The 19,703-nt window shown below is 33.1% G+C and overlaps 2 protein-coding genes and 1 pseudogene across 2 annotated transcripts; 1 reads left to right on the top strand and 2 right to left on the bottom strand.

Annotated features, from left to right (window-relative positions):
• Positions 1 to 751: 751 nt before the first annotated feature.
• Positions 752 to 2,664, bottom strand: LOC146881890 (uncharacterized; annotated as a pseudogene).
• Positions 2,665 to 4,656: 1,992 nt separating this feature from the next.
• Positions 4,657 to 8,698, top strand: LOC114169953 (uncharacterized). The gene is made up of 5 exons (XM_028055364.2): positions 4,657 to 4,967; positions 5,293 to 5,384; positions 7,632 to 7,721; positions 7,794 to 8,233; positions 8,400 to 8,698. The coding sequence occupies exons 1-4, from the start codon at positions 4,793 to 4,795 to the stop codon at positions 8,187 to 8,189; spliced, it is 753 nt and encodes a 250-aa protein (XP_027911165.2). The 5' UTR covers positions 4,657 to 4,792; the 3' UTR covers positions 8,190 to 8,233; positions 8,400 to 8,698.
• Positions 8,699 to 18,657: 9,959 nt separating this feature from the next.
• LOC114170085 (uncharacterized) lies at positions 18,658 to 19,335 on the bottom strand. Its single transcript, XM_028055567.2, has one exon. It carries the CDS (start codon positions 19,262 to 19,264, stop codon positions 18,890 to 18,892), a length of 375 nt encoding a protein of 124 aa, XP_027911368.1. The 5' UTR covers positions 19,265 to 19,335; the 3' UTR covers positions 18,658 to 18,889.
• Between the last annotated feature and the right edge of the window lie 368 nt (positions 19,336 to 19,703).

The raw sequence follows: 19,703 nt of genomic DNA, 5'->3' as shown, positions 1-19,703 counted from the left end.
CATTTCTTGCATGTGCACGATTGTTCATCTATATTGACAACAAACTTCTCCCCTAATTGCGAGATGTGCCTAACTTCAAATAATTTCTCTGTTGACCAGCTGCAATGACACATAGAACACCAACAATTAAACAAGTTTCATTTTTTCAAATTAAACAAAATGGAATCCTTACCTAGGAATCCAATACTTTGTTAATTCTGACACCTTCTCAAATATGCTCATAATTCTAGGACAAATAGATCCTGATATTGATTGTATATTCATTCTGTTTTTTGCCCACCTTCTCATCAAGTATACCCGAATATCCTCCAACATGCTTATCACAGGCTTAGTCTTTGTATGCAGCAATACATTATTGAAGGCCTCAGACATATTGTTTACCAAGGTATCAGATTGAGCCTTTGTGGTAAATCTTGATTTGGACCAATATCTAAGTACAACATAAATATTCGAATTATGATAGTATACACTCCCATTTGGTTGGAAATAAAATTACTGACCATTGAAAACAGTGCAATGGAAATTGTATTACCTAGGTGGGATTGCAATCAGATGCTTAAATGCATCTTCATTCACATCTTTTATATTCCTCATCTCCCTTTCCCATGCTTGTGGGTGTGTGGCTGCAGCTGCTCTCCACATAAGACGTCTTAGACTTTTGGCTGGGAATTTCTTTCTGAAATTGACATACAAGTGCCTTACACAGAAACGTTGATCAACTCTAGGCAGAAGTTCTTGTATGGCTGGTAGCAGGCCCTGACAATATCATAAATAAAAAAATAGGTTAAAATTTTTCTTATCAAATAAATATGGGAAAAGAGCTTGAATTTGAATGTACCTTTTGTCGATCAGATATAGATGTATAGGATGCACACACTGCAGGTCCACCAAGGTCCTCAATAAGTAGCTCTAAAAACCAGGACTAGGAATCCTTATTCTCAACCTCCACTACTGCATATGCAATAGGCAACATTTGGTCATTAGCATCTCAACCAATGGTTGTTAACAGCTCTCCTCCGTATTTCCCTTTCAAGAAAGCCCCATCCAATCCAATTATAGGTCTGCATGAAATGAAATTGTCTTTGTATGCTTTCAAACATGCGTAAAACCTCTTGAATATTGGCTCCCCTTCATTCTCCTCAACATTAACTTTCACTGTTGATCCTGGATTTCTTGCTAGAAGCTCATACGCGTAATCATATATCCTTTTGTATTGTTCTTTAAAGGACCCTTCAACATTTTTTGCTGCAATTGCTTTGGCCCTATAAGCCATACACCTTGAGATACCAACATTCCATTTTCTACTAATTTTTTCATAGATTTCAGTTCCTTTTACTCTTGGGTTTTCCCTAACTATTTTTTCCAGTTTCTTACTCAACCACTTTGAACTAAGTACACGTAGGTTGAATTCCCTACTGCATGTGTGGTTATCTACAATTTTTCGCAACTGCCAGATTTTAATAGCTTTCATGTAACCACAATATGTCCATGGGCATTTTCCTTTCCCACCTATGCATCTTAATCTCACTCGTCTTTTGTCATTCTTAACAAACTTTATGTTTCTCCCATTTTCAAGTGCATAGCATTTGATAGCTTCTAAAAGTTCCTCCTTTTTAGTGAAATAGGTCCCCACATCCCATTTGTAATCAACCATTGTCTTGGGCATTGTAAAAGTCCCAAAATTCCATACCCCTCTTCATCACTGTCTACTACATCACTCATATATTCATCAGATATCCATTCATTATCCGACAACCCCCCCACATCATCCTCCACGTCAATGTCATAGACTTGGTTCACTTGTGGCCCAGAGGTAGTTGATTGTCCACAGGAATCAGATTCAACCTCAACTTCTACATTACCAGACCACTCCTTATTACGTAGTTCATCATCAATATCACAATCAACACTAACATCTAGTAGGTTGTCAATACTCTCATCCATGCTATCATTTGGTCTAGACTTAGTCCAACTATGAACATCACCATCTTCTTCTATCTCAGTCTGCCCCACATCTTCTTCAACTTCACAGGTAACTTCAACATCCCTTAATTCACCCCCAACTTCACTTTCACAGTTCACTTCAACATACCTTAATTCACCCTCAGCTTCAAATTCACACTGAACTCCATCCTCCCTCATCTCACCCTCAGCTTCAGCTTCACAGTTCCCTTCAACATCCCTTAATTCACCATCACCTTCAACTTCACAATGAACTCCATCCTCCCTCATCTCACCATCACCTTCAACTTCACATTGAACTCCATCATCCCTAATCTCACCCTCACCTTCAGCTTCACACTGCAAACCGTCACATAAAACAACACCAATATCAGCCTCAGTTCCCACTTCCCTTATCTCAACATCACATTCACCTTCACATTCAATACCATCTACTACAATAGGAACACACTGATTCTCAGCTTGAGGTTCACCCTCCTCTTGTGTGTCAGGTTCATCTGGATAATACTCCAACATTTCAATGACTTGGGGTTTAGACAATGAGTGTTCTAAATGAACTTCACCATTCAGTCTTGCGATATTAACCATATGTAACGCACCACTGTCATCACACAGAAGCTGTAGTCTGTCATCCAATACTGAAAAACCTCCAACTGAGAACCATAATTTATTTTCTCCAACATACCCGAGCCCTTTTATCATGCTTAAAACAACAAAGTATACAAATAGATACATAAACCTATATATTAATCATATACCGACAAAAAAATATGAAACATATATTAAATACAGAATACACTGAAAAAGACACTACAATAGCACTTTAAACATGGGGGACCACAACGCAAAACCATTTACACATGGTGGGCAAAAAAAAGCATATGTAAACACCGACAAACCACAATCAATACTCTGGTTCCCCAAACAAAAAACATCAGAACATGCACCGAAAAATTTATTCCCAAATCCCCAAATGCTATAAAGAGAAACTCACCTTCTGCCCTTCTATTTAAAGCAAATCGCGATTCAGATGATGGAAAACCTCCAGTGCAATTCCATTCCAACAACTTCTTCCCCTTCTATTCTCTTCACTTCGCTTCGCTTCTCTTCGCGCAAGAACCCTAGCTCGATGGTTTCCCCCAAATCAATTTCAAAACACAAAGTCCTCTCGTATTCTCGTCCTTTTCTATTATTCATTTTTCAAATATAATTTTTAACACTTAATTATTAATTAATTCTGATCGAGCCACGTCAGTGAAAAACAACACCTCAGCATGCCCAATCACTGTTCATTTAATAGTCATTGACGACCGTTAACGGTTATGACTTAATTGTTGTTGTTTTTCAAAATTGGAGACCCAATTGAGTCAAATGAAACTAGGGGGACCTACTTGACAATTCGCTACAAATATGAGAAACTCTTGAATGATTTAACCTTTAAACTAATACTAATTAATGATGATAACATTTTAGAAATCAATCACAATTACTACATTATCAAAACATTTTTTTTCTTCTTTTGGGTAGTTTAATATTATTTTTTAATTGATATTCCCATAATTAAATAAATTACTTTCTTCATAAATTTTTGGGTCATGTTAGACCACTCGTTAATAATAATTAATATGCATTTAATTTTACAAAAATTGATAATTAAATGTGACATTAAAATAATTTTAACTTTAATAATCATTAACGTAGTTTTATTTTATTTGAATGACAAAAATATCTATAAATGTTATACAACTTTTATTTATAATTTATTTGATATACAACAAAAAAAAGTAAATAATAAAATAATTTTAACATAGTTGTACCATTAAAATAATTAAATAATAAAATTTAATATCATCCAAAGATTAACTATATTTTATTTTCAAATAAGTAATAAATTTTTTTAAAGATTTTTTATTATTTAATATAATATTGTATTAATTAATTTGAGGTTTAAATATGTTTTTATCCTTCAACTTTTAGTGAAAATTGAAACTAGTTCCTCTTTGAAACTTTGGCCAAATTTAGTCTTTCAACTTCAAAATTGCATGGATTTAGTCATTTGAACCTAAATTTTGTTAAATTTATTTGACGTTTCAAATGTGTTTTATGATAGTTTCTTAGCTAATATTGAAGCAAAAATGTGTCACATGGCGTAAGCATCTCAAATGCTATCATGAAATGCGTTTGAAACGTTAAATCAACTTAACAAAATTTGTTTGAAATGACTAAATTCACACAGTTATGAAGTTGGGAGACTAGATTGGACTAAAGTTTCGAAGATGGACTAATTCGAATTTTTTCTAAAAATTGAAGGACCAAAAACATATTTAACCCTTAATTTTATTACAAAAGTTATTACATAGAATTCTAAATTTAATTTAAATATTATTATATTACATTTCTTTAAACCAAAACAGAATTATAATTTTATTATATTACAATAACATTACCATTATTTTTCATTTAATTATTTTAATTTTTACTTTTATAAATTAAATAAATTATTAATTATTAATTCTTTAAATAAAATAAAACTACATTTTAATTATTATCAAAGTTTAAATTTATTTAATAACACCTAATTACAAATTTTATATATGTTAATTATACTTAATTAGTCACATGAGCATTTCCCTAACTTTATTACCAAAAGTGACAACCAAACAATGGCATTTTCAATCTAAAGTACTGGAGAACGGTGACGTGTCACATAGCCCTAGTTCACGCTTTGTGTCTCCACACTCCCCCAAATTCCCACTCCACACTAGTCAATTTCTCTTCTTCTCTCGAATCCTGGTTCCTTCAATCTTCGAGAGTTCATCAGCAGAGCACGATGTCTTGGGTCCTCCGATCTACGAAGTCTAAGGTTCTCTCTTCTTCCGCTTCTTCACTTTCCAGAACCTTCCCTTCCCTCTCCGGCGCCGTCCATCGCCTCCCTCACAATCAGATCGGAGCTCTCTCTCCCCTCACCGATCTCTTCCACCGCAACACCTCCTCCACGCCTCTCGGTAACTACCTTCTCTCTCACTTTCCTCTTTCTATTTCCTTATTCAATGCCTCTTATTTTCATCCATCCTTCACATTCCCTTTTTGTTTCCGCTCCTATCACCACGCACCTTCAATTAACGCAAACATATCTATTCTCTTATTAATAACGGCAAACATAGAAAGCAGCTCATCACCGCTTCATTTTCTTAACTCGTGTTTCATTGATTTCGATGAATCTCGTGATTCCTGTTCCTCTGCGACCTTAATTTTGTTTGTACTCGCTGGTGCCTGAGTTTAATTTTCTTTTTCTGATTTTTCATTCCTTTGATGCTAATGTCGTTTCAGCGAAGGAAAACGCTTCTGGCGGAAACTTGACTGGTCTTCCCAATGTTCTTGCAAATAAGCTTGGCTGTGATTCTAATGCGATCAATTCGTTGGTATGCGTATATCTCGGTTTTTTTTCCGTCACTGTTATTGAGATTTTGAATTCTGACCACTCTTGATGGAGTGAATTATGTTTTTTTTTTGTGTACTTTTAACTTGACATTGCTTGCGTTAAGTTACATTTGTTTTGTATATCTCGGTTTTGCTCCCTCTAGGCCGAGGGAAGAGGGAAGCTGTCGTTGCTGATGCAACTTTTATTTGACTAATCTGATTAAGTGTGATAATTTTGCCCCCTTTTTTTCTTCGTTCTTTGTTGCTGAAACGATCTGAAGTTGTTTACAAGACTAGTTGGTTCTGGCCGTGAAATGGTAGTATGCTGTAGTTAGAATAGAGCTAGTTGTTAACTAACTAGTCCTGGTTACCAATGAAACTGTTTGGGAGGTTTGGCAAATTTTGAAATATTGTGTGAGAGTAGTTATAACTAGTTTTTTTATTTCTGAAATTTGCACTAATTCGAACTTGCTGTGTCTGAAATATCACTGGATAATAACAAATATGAATTTCAAATTTGAAATTGTACGAGACAGACAGACCGAAAGGGAGACGGGTAATTTGGATTTAAATTTTTGGTAGAAAGCTACATAATATCAGTTTATTTTGAGCTAGTCAATACATTAAAATTTGAACTTGTTCTTCAAAATTTGGGTGATAACCAAACCTTCAATTTCACAAGTATTTTACATCATGCCTATTTCTTGGGGTTTTTGTTCCCTTGACATCTTTTTCTTATGCTGACAGTTAGGTGATGTCGAGTAGTTTGTCCTGTGCAATTGTGGTAGTATTGTGGTGTGCATAGGGTCACGACAATGGCCTCTTCTATTTTAAAATTTTTGGGTTTTCTTTTTGTGGCCATGGTAGTTTCTATTAATGAACCGATTCTCTGTTGATTTTTCTGTACTGTTCTATGTCTGCGCTCTTTAAATATATTGATGATCACTGATTTTGAACTTTTAAAATATATTAAAAAGATTTTTAAAATACTAATCTAGTGTAGTTTTAATGTTTAGCAGAGGAAAGCACTAAAAAAAATCCAGTAGAGAATCTGGACTCTTACTATCATGGCTGAAATAATGTTTTCAACTTTTCAGGGCATTAATAGTGGATGCAACTTGTAAACGGGATGAAAAACTCCTCTTGTCATTCATAGCTGTGTCATTTAGCGATCCCACTAACTGAATCAACCGGTCCAAAGTGAAACCCTAGTTCTCTTTGAATCTTATTAGCCCTTTGGCTGAGTGAACAACCCACTGACACTGTTTGCTGGCTTTCTGCCAACCCTGACGTCTGAAGCAATGTGTTGTTCTTTGTGACAGTGCTCAGTGACACTTTATTCTATTTCCAAGATTTTGACTGTGGGAATTCACATGTCTTTCCTCATTGTTTTTAGTTGTTAATGTTCTCTTCTGCTTTTCAACTAATTTCTTATATCTTAAATTTTTTAGCATTTAAATTTCTTGAGCATTTTTATACGTATAATATGATTATATGATTCTTTATGCCTATTATTGATAACTTTGTTGTAGCAGTTTCCTGCTACCCACTATCTCTATACCCTGCTATGTGGATTGATAACTATGATTGTTGCTGTCATTGACAAAATAATCTTTTGCTAAATCATGTACATGATACCTACTTGGTTGTGATTTCTTTTTATGTTGATTTTTATGGAAAAATTGTATTTTTTTTGTTCTATTGGTGGTTGTATTCAGATTACATTGTTGCCATTAAATATCAAGCTGTATTTTTTAGGAAATTAAGAGCTAGAAAAGGAAGGAGAAATTTTTTCCCCTCAACAGGGCTAGACATTCTAGACTATCTAAACTTAAGCATTCTACTTTGAATTTAAGTGACTGAAACCCATGTGATATGATATACGTGATATTTCCAAACCTTTTTTCTATGTACGTGTCAACTATCGGGGTCTTCTTATTTGGATTAATTACAATGATTTCCTATTGCTAGCATTGCAAAACTTGATACTTTGACTAGGACAAATGGAGCCGGGAACTGTTTGTTGTCTTTAGGTTTAATGTTACTAGTACCTCTTACTTTGAGGAACGCGGAAGGCGTACTTGCCAATGTAAATGCTGAGTCTAATCTTGCCCTAAATATAATTTTCTTTGTTTTTTCCCAAATACAAAAAAGCTGAACAGTTGCATACCATTTTGCCTGACAATATGATTTGCAAATTAATCATTAATTTAGCTTCTCATTCCTGTTGAATTGTTCTTTTATGTCAGATGTACAAAGCTTCGGGGCTGGACACCACTGTGCTGTCTGGAGCTAGATATGGCACCAGAGTTTGTGCTTCACACAACCGAATACTATCGGTGAGTTCCTACACTGTAAGTTATCTATCATTGAGTTGAATCTATTTGGCTGATGACATTTTCATTCATAAGGGAGCCAATACTGTGATTGCTAGAAGTTTTGCGAGAAGTATGGAAGCTGGCACGTTGGGAATGATTGGTCATAAACGTTGCATGAGTGACGTCCCAAGTAAGAGGAGCGAGACAAACACATCTGGTTTTCGTCCGTTATCTCCTCATCTCCCTCTTTATCAGCCGCAAATTTCTTCAACTCTCTCAATTTTTAATAGAATTGCTGGAGCTTTCTTAGCTGGTGTCATTTTGCTTTTTTATATGATATATATAAAAATCGGTTCGGTTAGCCTCACCTATGACTCTTTCTACCAGTTCATATTTTATTCATCAAAACTAAACCTACTTGTCATGGAGATTTCTGCCTTAGCCGTGACCTACCATCTGTATAGTGCAATTCGTCACTTACGCTTATGATTCGAGTCAACAACTGACACCTGAACTGTACCTTTGAACCTGAGGTAATATGATTCATGTTCAGTTTTTATGGTTTCAGTTATAAGACCCAAGCGGGCGCTCTTATCAGGGTTTGCGGGGTTTAGTCATTTAGATTTTCAAAAATATATATTTGGAGACTCCTTTTCTTTTTCTTACCATGAGTTAGTGTATAACATGTTGTATTTTTAGGTGGAACTTTGTTTATTCGACCTTGGAGGATTCTTCCATTTGTCAGTCATAAGGAGCTCACAAAATCATGTGGCCACAACATTACTAGCTCGTCATCTGATTCGCAAAATAGGTAGCAATATTGATCGCAATTTTTACTACCTTAGTTTCTCAACTTAGGAGTCGAGGTAGCTAGTTAGGCAATGCTTTTAGGAATGAAAGTTATTTTACACAACTTTTTACTCTGCCGTGTTATGGACACACTGGTGACTTGAAATTTGTGAGCAAATAAGGGGTTGTAGCCCCGAAGAATTATATCACCCTCTATTTGTGAAAGAGATCGCCAACATGCTCAATAGGAGCCTTTTGCTAGTCAATTGTCATTTAGGAGAGAATTATACAAAAAATAAAAATAAAAATACTAAGGTCCTTTACAGAAACCACTAATAAAAAGTTAAACAAACTTGTTGAAAACAATGACGATTAGTTAAGGAACAAAACCACTTAATGAGAGAGGCTAAGTTATCGGTGGCAACACACTTTTGATAATTTAGGGCAATTGTATGCTTAAAAATTAAATCAATATTATTGGTCAACCTGGAATAATTTTTTATCAATTATTTATTGATCTATTAACTACATTATATCAATGATCTTGTATTTTTCTCAAATGTAACATTTTTTATTGGTTGCCTATGTAATAGTTTTTGCACAATACATTAACACTAAACAGTGTTTAGATTGTTGGTGGACTAGCATCTATTGGTTATTGAATTCCCTTCCTTTAATTTTCTTACTAACAACGCAAAAAAGGTTTAACTGAAATCATTCTTGCTAAACTTTACTGAGAGATGACACAGGTTTCAACCGCAAGAATTGTTTGACAGATAAACCGGCATAAAACTCAGAATGAATTTACAACTTGAGTTGGTCGGAAATAAAACTAGTAAAGGTAATTATTTTCTACAATATTTGGTTGCACATTTTGCAATATGTACTCGTTCATCCGTAACATAGGCACATCTGTTGGACGATCTGGATTTTTGCACAACCATTGTATTTATGAAATAATTCTTTTCCATGAAGTTTATTCAAATATGTATTTTTATACTATTGACGAACTGTTATTGTTGTATACTTAAAAATAATTAACTTTTTAATTTAAAAATATTAAAGTAAAATCTTTATATTATTCGTGTCAAAATGAATCCCATTTACTATTTGCATTTTCTCTTTTCGTAATAAATTTAATGGATCGCTACGGGTCCATTTTTTTTCTCGAACATCAAGTAACTTGTTATATATACCTCCCTTTTGTAATACCGTCTTCTAAATAGACTTGTTTCTAAATTCTTTAATTATTCTCTGTCACACACTGAATGAGTTACACTGACGGATAGCTCTTATAACCCGTTTTATATATCATTAAACTTTCCTTAAACCCTTCTATACATAATTAAACTAGATGTAAAAGTTAAAGTCGGATGTGTGTAAATTAAAAAAATAATAATAAAGGTGGGCGAAGGGGTAATGTAATGTGAATGTATAATTTATTCGTGGCAAGCATTACAAATTGGAAATACTTGTCAAAGTGGCCTAAATCATCAACACCACCTGTACGAAATATACAAAATGTATCGTAATGGTAATATTACTTTTATAACAGTATCAACGATTGATTTCTTAATTAATGGTATAATTTTGGACTAACCCAAGATCACTTGATTTTAATTATGAGAGACGAACGGCAAAAAATAAAAGCCCAAAAGTCATGGTACTGTGTCAACAAAGAGTACTGATAGCAGGATTGGGGATATATATACAAGTAAATTTTAATTTCTTTTAGATAAAGTATTATATTTTAATTACCATTACATTTAAAAATGATTTATATATTAAACAATTGTTCAAAATTTAAAAATATCAATATTAATTATCTTTTATAGTCAATATTAATCTTTTTCCAAAATTCTTCAAGAGTTTTTTTTTTTTTTTTTATCTTTGCAAAAAAAATTTCATTTTTTGTTAAATAAGATTATTTTTCAGATTATGAAATGTTAGGTTGGGTCAAACTCATGTAAGATAGTACTAGGTTTTGTTCATCTAAGATCGAGTCTTTGGTCAAAATTAAGCCAAGTCGAGTCGAGTTAGTTTACATGCAACTTGAGCCAAGTAAGCCCAGTCTTGATTGAGCTCAATTGATTGCACCTAGGTCAAGTAGAGTTATTTCATGTTACGTTAAGGCAAGTTGGTCGAGCTGAGTTGGCTCGAATTCAAGTGAAACTAAGTTAGTCAGGGTCTAAGTCAAACTAAGTTGATTAAGGTCCAACGAAATCAAGACAACGCAACACTTAGTTGAGTCGGAGTGGGTCCACATTCATCTAAGTCGAGATCGACCCACTTTCAATCGAATTGGGCTAGGCTCAGGTCAATCCTTAATTGATCAAGACAAGGTTGGTCCTAGCCCGATCAATACCATGTCAAGCTAGTTTTAGCTGAGTCTGGTTAGACCTAAGTTGAACCAAGTCAGTTTAGACCCGATCAAATTGAGTTGGTCCAAACAAGCTAAGTTGAGTCAAGTTAGTTTAAGTCGAGTTGAGCTAGCCTAGACCCAAGTCGAGTTGAGTTAGGGCGGGTCAACCTTCATTTGAGTTAGGGTAGGCCCATGTTTAGCCAAATTAGTCTAGGCTCAGGTGGTCCTAGTACTATAAAGACCAGGTCAAGCCTAACTCTATCAAGACTAGGTAAGCTAAGCCTAGGTCAAATTGAGTCAGCCTTGAACTAGGTTGAGCCAAGTCTGCCCCATCCTATGTCAAGCCCTGTCAGCCTAGGTCCATGTTGAACAAAGTTGGTCCAGACTTGATCGAGTTGAGTCGGCCTTGGTCGGTCTAGCCAAGCCTATCCCTTTCAAGTTAAGTCAAGTCAAGGTGGGATCACGACCTATGTCGAGTTTTGTTCAATTAGGTTTAGATCTGGCTAAGCCCATGCAGGCAAAAAAGAATTAGGTCATATTTGGTCAAGTTGATTTACGTTGAGACATTGGGTCAAGAACATGGCAACACAAAGTTGGATCAATCCCACTTCAAGTTAAGCCTAATTGACCCAGGTCAGGTCGAACCGAATCAACTTGACCCAGATTGATCCTGACTACAAAGACTGAAATATGAATTTAAGAATAACAAAATTTTAAATTCTTACTTATTAGGTAGAATTTAAAATTCTTTTTTTTATCTAATTAAATTTTAAAATTTCAATTTCTTTTAAAATTTCTTACCTAGACAACATATTTCATTGCAAAATATTTTAAATTCTTTAAAAAATAAATTATTCTTTTAAAATGACTTTTCCAAACAAAGTTAAAGTAACGACATGAGGCAACAAATACAAAAATTAAGATCAATCCTGAATTGATTCAGAAAACAAAATTAGAATCTCTTGTGATTATGATAGACATCGCATGTAATACATTTTTTTATCAACAAAAAATAAAATTAATAGAGAACCCACCCTTTTACATAAAATTCTTATAACCTAAAAAATCCAAAAAAAAAAATATATATTCTAAGATGCGTAACAAGAAACCACATTCATACATAATTTTGTCCAAAAAACCTTTAGCGTAACCAGACTATTTGTGTTTATCCCCGATAAAAACTAAACAAATAAGTCTTTGGTCTGTGGTGGATAAACATTACATTTACTAGCAGTGCAACATAACATCTCTCTTGCTTCCATCGTTGGGTTCTTTTTATTCTCATAATTTGTTTTAGGAATAGCATCATCCACATTGCACATTGCAGGGCAATGCCTAAAATCGTCTTTCGGTTGTTAATAATACATGGAAACAAATTTATTTAGAAGGGTATTTTTGAAAAAAATTATAATAAAAGGTGGTAGATTATTTAAGATGGGAGGTATAAATAAGAATTGGCAAGTTGATATGAGTAGGATGTGGTAGCAAATCAACCAAAACAATAACTCTGTCCCAACATTCTCCATCATCTCGTTCAGACCCATCATTTCCTAACCATATATTTTGGACGAACTTTTTATAATAATTTACAAAAAAAATGAAATTAATTTATGTATAAACCAAAATAAAAAATTAGATAATTTTATAGAAAATTATAAATTAATTTTAACTGATGAAAAAATATTTAAATTTTCCTTTATTATTTTGTAAATGTTATTATACAAAGAAACTCACTCAAAGAAAATCATAAATGCTATTAACTATGGACATAACTGGAAACGATAGTACCTTTTCCATCAATGCTTGGTTTTATTGAACATAATTAAGTTTGATGTGAACTCTGAATGCACTATTAAATGTAACCAAAGTCTGTTTCCAATTTCACTACACAGAAAACAGATATTAGGTTAATGGTTTCCTCATATGGTGGAAAATGACATTCTTTTTTGTTTGCTCCTATTAGTAGTGTTATTATGTTACCAACTAAGGTGTGATCTTTTTATTAGTAGATGAGTTTTTCAACACCAGCATCTACCTATTACAACATAATTTTAAAACCTACATTAATTGAAGTTTATCACTTTTTTTGAAACTTCTAAAAAAATTGGTTTTTATCATTTTTGCATAATCATTCAAAGCCTGTTTGTTGATAGGAATGGAAGATGTAGTTAGGACATTATTTATGTTAGGAAAGACACATGTAGTTTTTAGGGTTATATATATATATATATATATATATATATATATATATATATATATATATATATATATATATATATATATATACTCAATAATACATTATCAACTTTTTTTTTTGTTTTTACACAATATCAAAATATATATGAAAAAAAAAATTGTGTATTATCGAGTGTGTATAAAATATTACAAAAAAGATGTAACATATATTCATACAAAGTTAACCCTAAAAATTACAAATAAATAACCTAAAATATGAAATTATACCGACAATTTATATAAATCTGAGCATATGTAAAATTGGTCTAGAGTTTATAAATTTTCTCATTATTAAAAGTAGGAAGGGTAATGATCTCGAATCCTAATATTTGATTAGATTTTTTAGTAAAAAAGTTATATCTTCATTAAGACAATTTTTGTACAGCAGTAAATACTAATATTTAAAAAAATATAAATACACATTTGGTACTCAAACTTTTTCGGAAAGTTCAATTTGGTACCCGAACTTTAGAAATGTTTAATTTGGTACCCCAATTTTCTAAAGAGATTCAATTTGGTCCTCTCCGTTAAGTTAGAGTTAACACCGTGTCCGTACAGGACACGTGTCAAGCCATGAATTTTTTTTTTAATTTTTTTTCAAAAAATTTAAAAACTGCCACGTGTCAGTTTATCATCGTGTCACGTGGCAACTTACAATCATGACACGTGGCAGTGTAATAGTTGTTTTCAATTTAGTACTCCAATTTAAATTTTTGGTTCAATTTAGTACCCAATTTTTTAAAATGATCCAATTTCGTCCTTTCCTATTTGAGACCAAATTAGTAAATAAGCTTAATTATAACTTATATAAACATGTTAAAATAATTGTTTTGAATTTATACATCAAATCACTACACCTAAATATTCAAATTATTTTAATCATGACAAGTGTAAAAAATTTCATGTATAAAAAATTACAAAGGTTAAAATGTAAAAAATAAAATAATTTAAGTATTTAGGTGAAATGATTTGATGTATATATTAGAAAAAGTTATTGTAACATGTATATATAGGTTGTAACTAAGCTTATTTACTAATTTGGTCTCAAATGGAAGATGATGAAATTGGATGATTTTAAAAAATTGGGGTACTAAATTGAACCAAAAATTTAAATTGGGGTACTAAATTGAAAATAACTATTACACTGTCACATGTCATGATTGTAAGCTGCCACGTGGCATAATGATAAACTGACACGTGGCAGTTTTTAAATTTTTGGAAAAAAAATTAATTTTTTTGAAAAATAAATTTAAAAAAAATAAAAAATTAATGGCTTGACACGTGTCCTGTACGGACACGGTGTTAACTCCAACTTAACGGAGAGGACCAAATTGAATCTCTTTAGAAAATTGGGGTATCAAATTGAACATTCCTAAAGTTCGAGTACCAAATTGAATTTTCCGAAAAAATTTGGGTACCAAATTTGTATTTATACCTTTAAAAAACAAATATAGAGGAATATTTAACAAAATATTGATTTTTATTTTTATATTGATATTTTTTATAATTTGAAAAATAATTTATTTAATATTTTACAATTTAGTAACTATAATAGTTTACTCTCAATAAATAAACAATTCAATTCTTTGAATAACTGTGACGTCACAAAATTAATAGATTAATCTACTAAGTAAATCATCACAAATTATAATACTAAGAGAGCAATCAGATGAACAGGAATCAATGGAAAGGTATCTGTTACAGTCATCCAAAGGAGTACTTGAACGGGAACCTAGGTATACAACCATGCCATAGCCAAACCAGAAATAAAAGGATTCATAGTTATGCAAAAGAAAAGCCCCAAGAACTTGGAATTTAAAGTCTCTAGGGCCATAAAATCTCTTCCGAGGACTACATCAACAAGCCCACTAAGTTGCTCTGCTACCACCATCAGGCCTACCCCCAGAAGCATTTCCATCTGCTCCCACCGTAAGGTGATCATTGCAAAAGGAAAAGAATCAAGGCCAGAACATACACAACAAAGAAAGGGTAAGCCAGAGTAATTTAAGGTTGACATAGTATAGCAAACAAGTACTTAAACAGTCCAAACATTTCAACACAGTGAGCACAGAAAAATCATGTTATCGCAGACAAGCAGGACACTATGACTCAATTATCCGGATAAATATACTAAGATCGATTCATCGAACGCTTGCACTTGTGGTGGCCTCTACTGCTATGCAGAGCCATTGCCAATGGGTTTCACCCTACCACACACAAGGTTAGCCTTTAAACGTCTAAGGTCATTATCCTGCCAGAGACTAGGGCCTCCCGCTACTCTCACCACTTGGGTCAGTTTGCTCTACTTGAGACTCACTGACCCTTTAGAGCTTCGGGATGCACTCTTTACTTGAATCCATATCTTAATATATACACTACACACCACCACGAGGTCTCCCCACGAGACTCATGGAATTACGCCTATCACACACCAAATTCATGTTTCATACCATATCCACCCCCTTTATCTCAAAACATCCAATTCTCATGCAAGTTCTCAACCAACCAAAATCCATGTGTTATTCATGCCAACATACCAACTTTTAGTTCAGAAGATTCAAGCAACCACATATATTCACATACTTTAGGTTTTGAAAGAAAGGGATAAATAAATAAATCACACAATTCACCCATCAATCCAAGAGAAAAACAGAATTGAAACCACCCGCTGCAGCAGCCTCGCTCAAGCTAGGAGTCGTCGCCAGACGAGAGAAGTTGTCTCGCTCAGGCGACGGGCTCTCGCTTAGGCGAGCCTACAACAGTGGGTCATTGGAGAGTTTCACGATCCCTCGCTTAGGCGAGGCTGTCTCGCCTGGGCGAGTTGTCCTGTCGCTCAAAACGCAGCCCCTCGCCTGGGCGAGTGCTCGAGACAGAACTCTGAGCGAGCTGCTGATATTCTCGCCTAGGCGAGACGAGCTCGCCTGGGCGAGAATATCAGTTCTCCCCCACTGTTCCACACATGCAAGGCAGAAAAACGACATAGGGCAACACCCAGAATATAAGCCAACCATTTTTACACGATTCCAACACCATTTAAGCACCCACACATGGAACAGAACATAAGCATGCCACAATAACTTTAAACTTAAAGACCTAGCTTCCCTTACCTCTGTTTCGAGCACTAAAAGCAACTAGACCCTAATTATGCAGTATCGCAGCTCCAGGAACTATGGCAGTGAGCTGAAACATGGCAAAAGAGGACAAAACGAAGTTAAGAGACTTAACCTCAACTTGACCCACGTGTTTAAAACAGTGCGAAAAGGAGAAGGAACGGACCAAGAGCTCTAAAGCTCAGCTTACCTGGAAAAAGATAGAGTTTTGCTAACTTGGAGACGTGAGGATGGAGTGCCCTAGCAGGGAACCTTGCTGAAGAACAAAGTGTTTGAGGGAGGGGAACCTGCTTCTGTAAAGGAGACAAGGCACAAAATGAGCTGAAAGGGGGGTATAGGGGGTCCCTTATTTGGCTGGCCTTAGGCCCACGAGAGGTTAGGCCCTAAACACAAAACTGAATTGGGGCTTACAATAACAAACATTATAAGTATTGTTAATAATATTTCATAACATGTATTTGAAAACGAATATAATCCTTTTATATGTAGTTTAAAATTTCTGTTGCAGTGTTAACTTCATCTTTTAATATTTTCATGAATGTTTTAATGTTCACCAATTTTTTTTCTTTCAAGATTTGTCAAATATCTTTTTCTAAAAGTTTAAATGTTTATAAATTAAAATTAAAAAGCAGTTTGATATATTGGAAGATATAGATAGATCTATTATGCAAAAAAATAAACTTTACGTGTGATTTCATAATTATAATTTGGGCTTAAATATATTTTTGGTCATCATTTTCGTAGTGTTTGTTGCGGATGATCATCATTTGATAGAATGTTTAAAATGGTCCTCATTTCTACCAAATGTTTAAAATGATCCTCATTTTCGCAATTCGTGTTTTATTTGGTCCTTCTCTGTAACGCCGTTTAAATCATTAACCGAGCATTGTACAGGTGGCACGGTTTGTATTAGAGTGTGTTACGTGTATTGTACAAGTATGGTAATTAGATATTTGAGGATAAATAAGTGAGCTAGGATTTTGGTAAGGAATGTTTGGACAGTTGGTGAGTTTTGACAATCTTGTTCCTCCATTCCCAATCGGTGTTGCTGCAATCTTCTTCTTCCTGCAATCCCATTATATAGGTATGTTACGATCTCAATCTTCTTCCTTTACCTCTGGTTGTAATCGTTAGAGACAACCGTGTTGTATCACTTCGTGCACTGTTGGTAGTTCAACGAGAAATGGATTAACCCCGATTTATAGCTACGTAGAGATGACAACTTTGAGGATGACAAGAACTCCAAAGAATATTGGTAGAAAATTTTGGGTACAATCTGTTCTTATTTTTGTGTTAATAATAAATTGGTATTAATTTTTGGTTTATTGATTTACAGAATGGTGGTTCCAATAATGTGGGCTGCAACTTTTTCAAATGGTGGTATTGATAAAAAAGATGTCATTGAAGATTGCTGACAAGAGGTTGCAACCTTCAATCACACACACACTTTCATGTGTCAAGTACATAAAATAAGTTACAATAGAAAACAATATACTTTTTTTATTCACACGCACACTTTTTCAGTTCTTTCATGTAATGTCAATTACATAAAATAAGTTACAAATGAAAACAATATATATTATTTTATCTTTTGGAAATGGTAAGTCGTTATGTTTAATTCGTCCTTTTCTATTGTTAAACTTTACATTTTCCATCAACTTCTATATTTTCTTATATCATGAATTTTCAAGAACGTTTGGGTGTTTTGTTTATTCAATAGTCATTTCTAATAAATTGGTTTTATCAATTTCTATTTACAAGCTTAAGAATTTCATTTATTTCCAATATAATTTAAGAGTGATTATTTTGTAATTTTCTCATTTTGAACTTATTGCTATTTTGAACATTTTGGAAATATCTTATCATAAAAGGATTTTCGTTTCCATCAAAATCTTATAAAAAACATTACAACCTTATAGCGGAAAAAAACATGTGGGTTAACATTTTTAAAAAATTTAAAAAATAATCTAGATTTATAAAAAATAAATTCTTTAAACTTATATGTGAAAAATATAATTATATTAAAACAACTTTAAAAAAATTGTACCGTAAATAAAAGGATTCCATTATGAGAATAATTAGAAAATTAACATACCATTAAAAGCAGGGATCTTAATCATATGTTTATTTTTTAATTATTCTTATTTAATTTATCATCACTCAACAAATATCTAAATATTAATATAACTTTTCTATTAGTGAGCCTAAGAGGAAGACCAATATAAATAATGTATAAATATGAATATGCTCATAGTTTTTGGAATTCAAAATTTTAATATGAAATTTATTGTAATAGTTACTGTTGAGTACTTATGGTTGATTATTATTAAATTACCAACTACTCAATTTTACTTGTAATTAATATGACCAGAATATCTTTATCTATAGTCTTTAGGTTTTAATTATATATATTTCCAAACAAAAAATTATAATAGTTATAAATATGTTTAATAAAAAAAAATCTTAAAAATAGAAAATTTTATAATATAGTTAGTTCATATTTCTTAATGAACAAAAGTTATCGTTTTCACGAACAAAGCCATCAAAATCACAAGCTATTATAAACTGAATTTCTAATCTCTAAGTAACACTAACATTGAAACTACACATCATTGATGTTGAATACATCAAAATATAACAAAAGAAGTGTCATTGTTTACAGATTGTTGAGATTTCTAACCAAAAACACTACTTCAAACCGATGAATATGAATCTTCTGGAATACTGTCTAAAGATGGCTTCCAAGAACCGATTCTCTCATCATCATCAAAACAATCATCACCAACTTCTGAAATTCTTCCACCTCTCAACTTCACAGCATGCAGCAATTGCTCCATTGAAGTACTCTGCTGCTGACTCAGCATCTTCTTCAACTCTTCCTGACTCATCACAACCCTAATCCTCAAACCCCCACTTTTACAACTTCCACCATTTTTCACCATCAACCTCACCTTCTTCTTCATCCTTTCTTCCATCTCTGCTGCTTCCAACTTGGACATTGTTGGAACTACCTTTACCTTCTCATGAACCTGTGCTGATATCTTGCTTTTCCTCAAACAGTTTCCCATGTCAATGATGTTTTTAGTGTTGAAAAAAAAAATTGAAGTTGGAGAAGAAGAAAAGATGGGAGATAGGGTATGAAAAGTGAGGTATAAATAGAGAGAAAAGCACATGGGGTATCCGTTTGTTGCGCCGTGTGATGGAGATAAAAAAAAGTGAGATTCTCTTGCTTCTTTTCGTCATCATCACTGTGAATTATGTGTGCATGCTTTTTCATTTCTTTCATGATATAGAGATTAATATTTTAATGGCGGAGACGCGTCTATATATCATATTAATTAAGCATAACTCTTGTTTGAATAAAAATAAAAGCTTTGGAAATCATTTGAGTTACATATTAAGTGGGTTAATTAAATTGGTATTTCCATGTTGAAATTTGAAATATATAAAAAAAAATTAAATATATATATTTTTTACGAATTAAATATGTTTTTTGTCCCTTAACTT

This window comes from Vigna unguiculata, chromosome 11 (genome assembly GCF_037176805.1).
Source record: "Vigna unguiculata cultivar grain cowpea cultivar isolate G323 ecotype 2 chromosome 11, ASM3717680v1, whole genome shotgun sequence".
NCBI classification, from domain to species: domain Eukaryota; kingdom Viridiplantae; phylum Streptophyta; class Magnoliopsida; order Fabales; family Fabaceae; genus Vigna; species Vigna unguiculata.
This window is presented reverse-complemented; position numbering and strand designations above follow the sequence as displayed.

Coding starts and splice junctions, on each gene's coding strand:
- LOC114169953 (XM_028055364.2), top strand. CDS start 4,793: ATGTCTTGGGTCCTCCGATCTACGAAGTCTAAGGTTCTCTCTTCTTCC. Junction 4,968..5,292: donor CACCTCCTCCACGCCTCTCG/GTAACTACCTTC, acceptor ATGTCGTTTCAG/CGAAGGAAAACGCTTCTGGC. Junction 7,722..7,793: donor CACACAACCGAATACTATCG/GTGAGTTCCTAC, acceptor TTCATTCATAAG/GGAGCCAATACTGTGATTGC.
- LOC114170085 (XM_028055567.2), bottom strand. CDS start 19,264: ATGGGAAACTGTTTGAGGAAAAGCAAGATATCAGCACAGGTTCATGAG.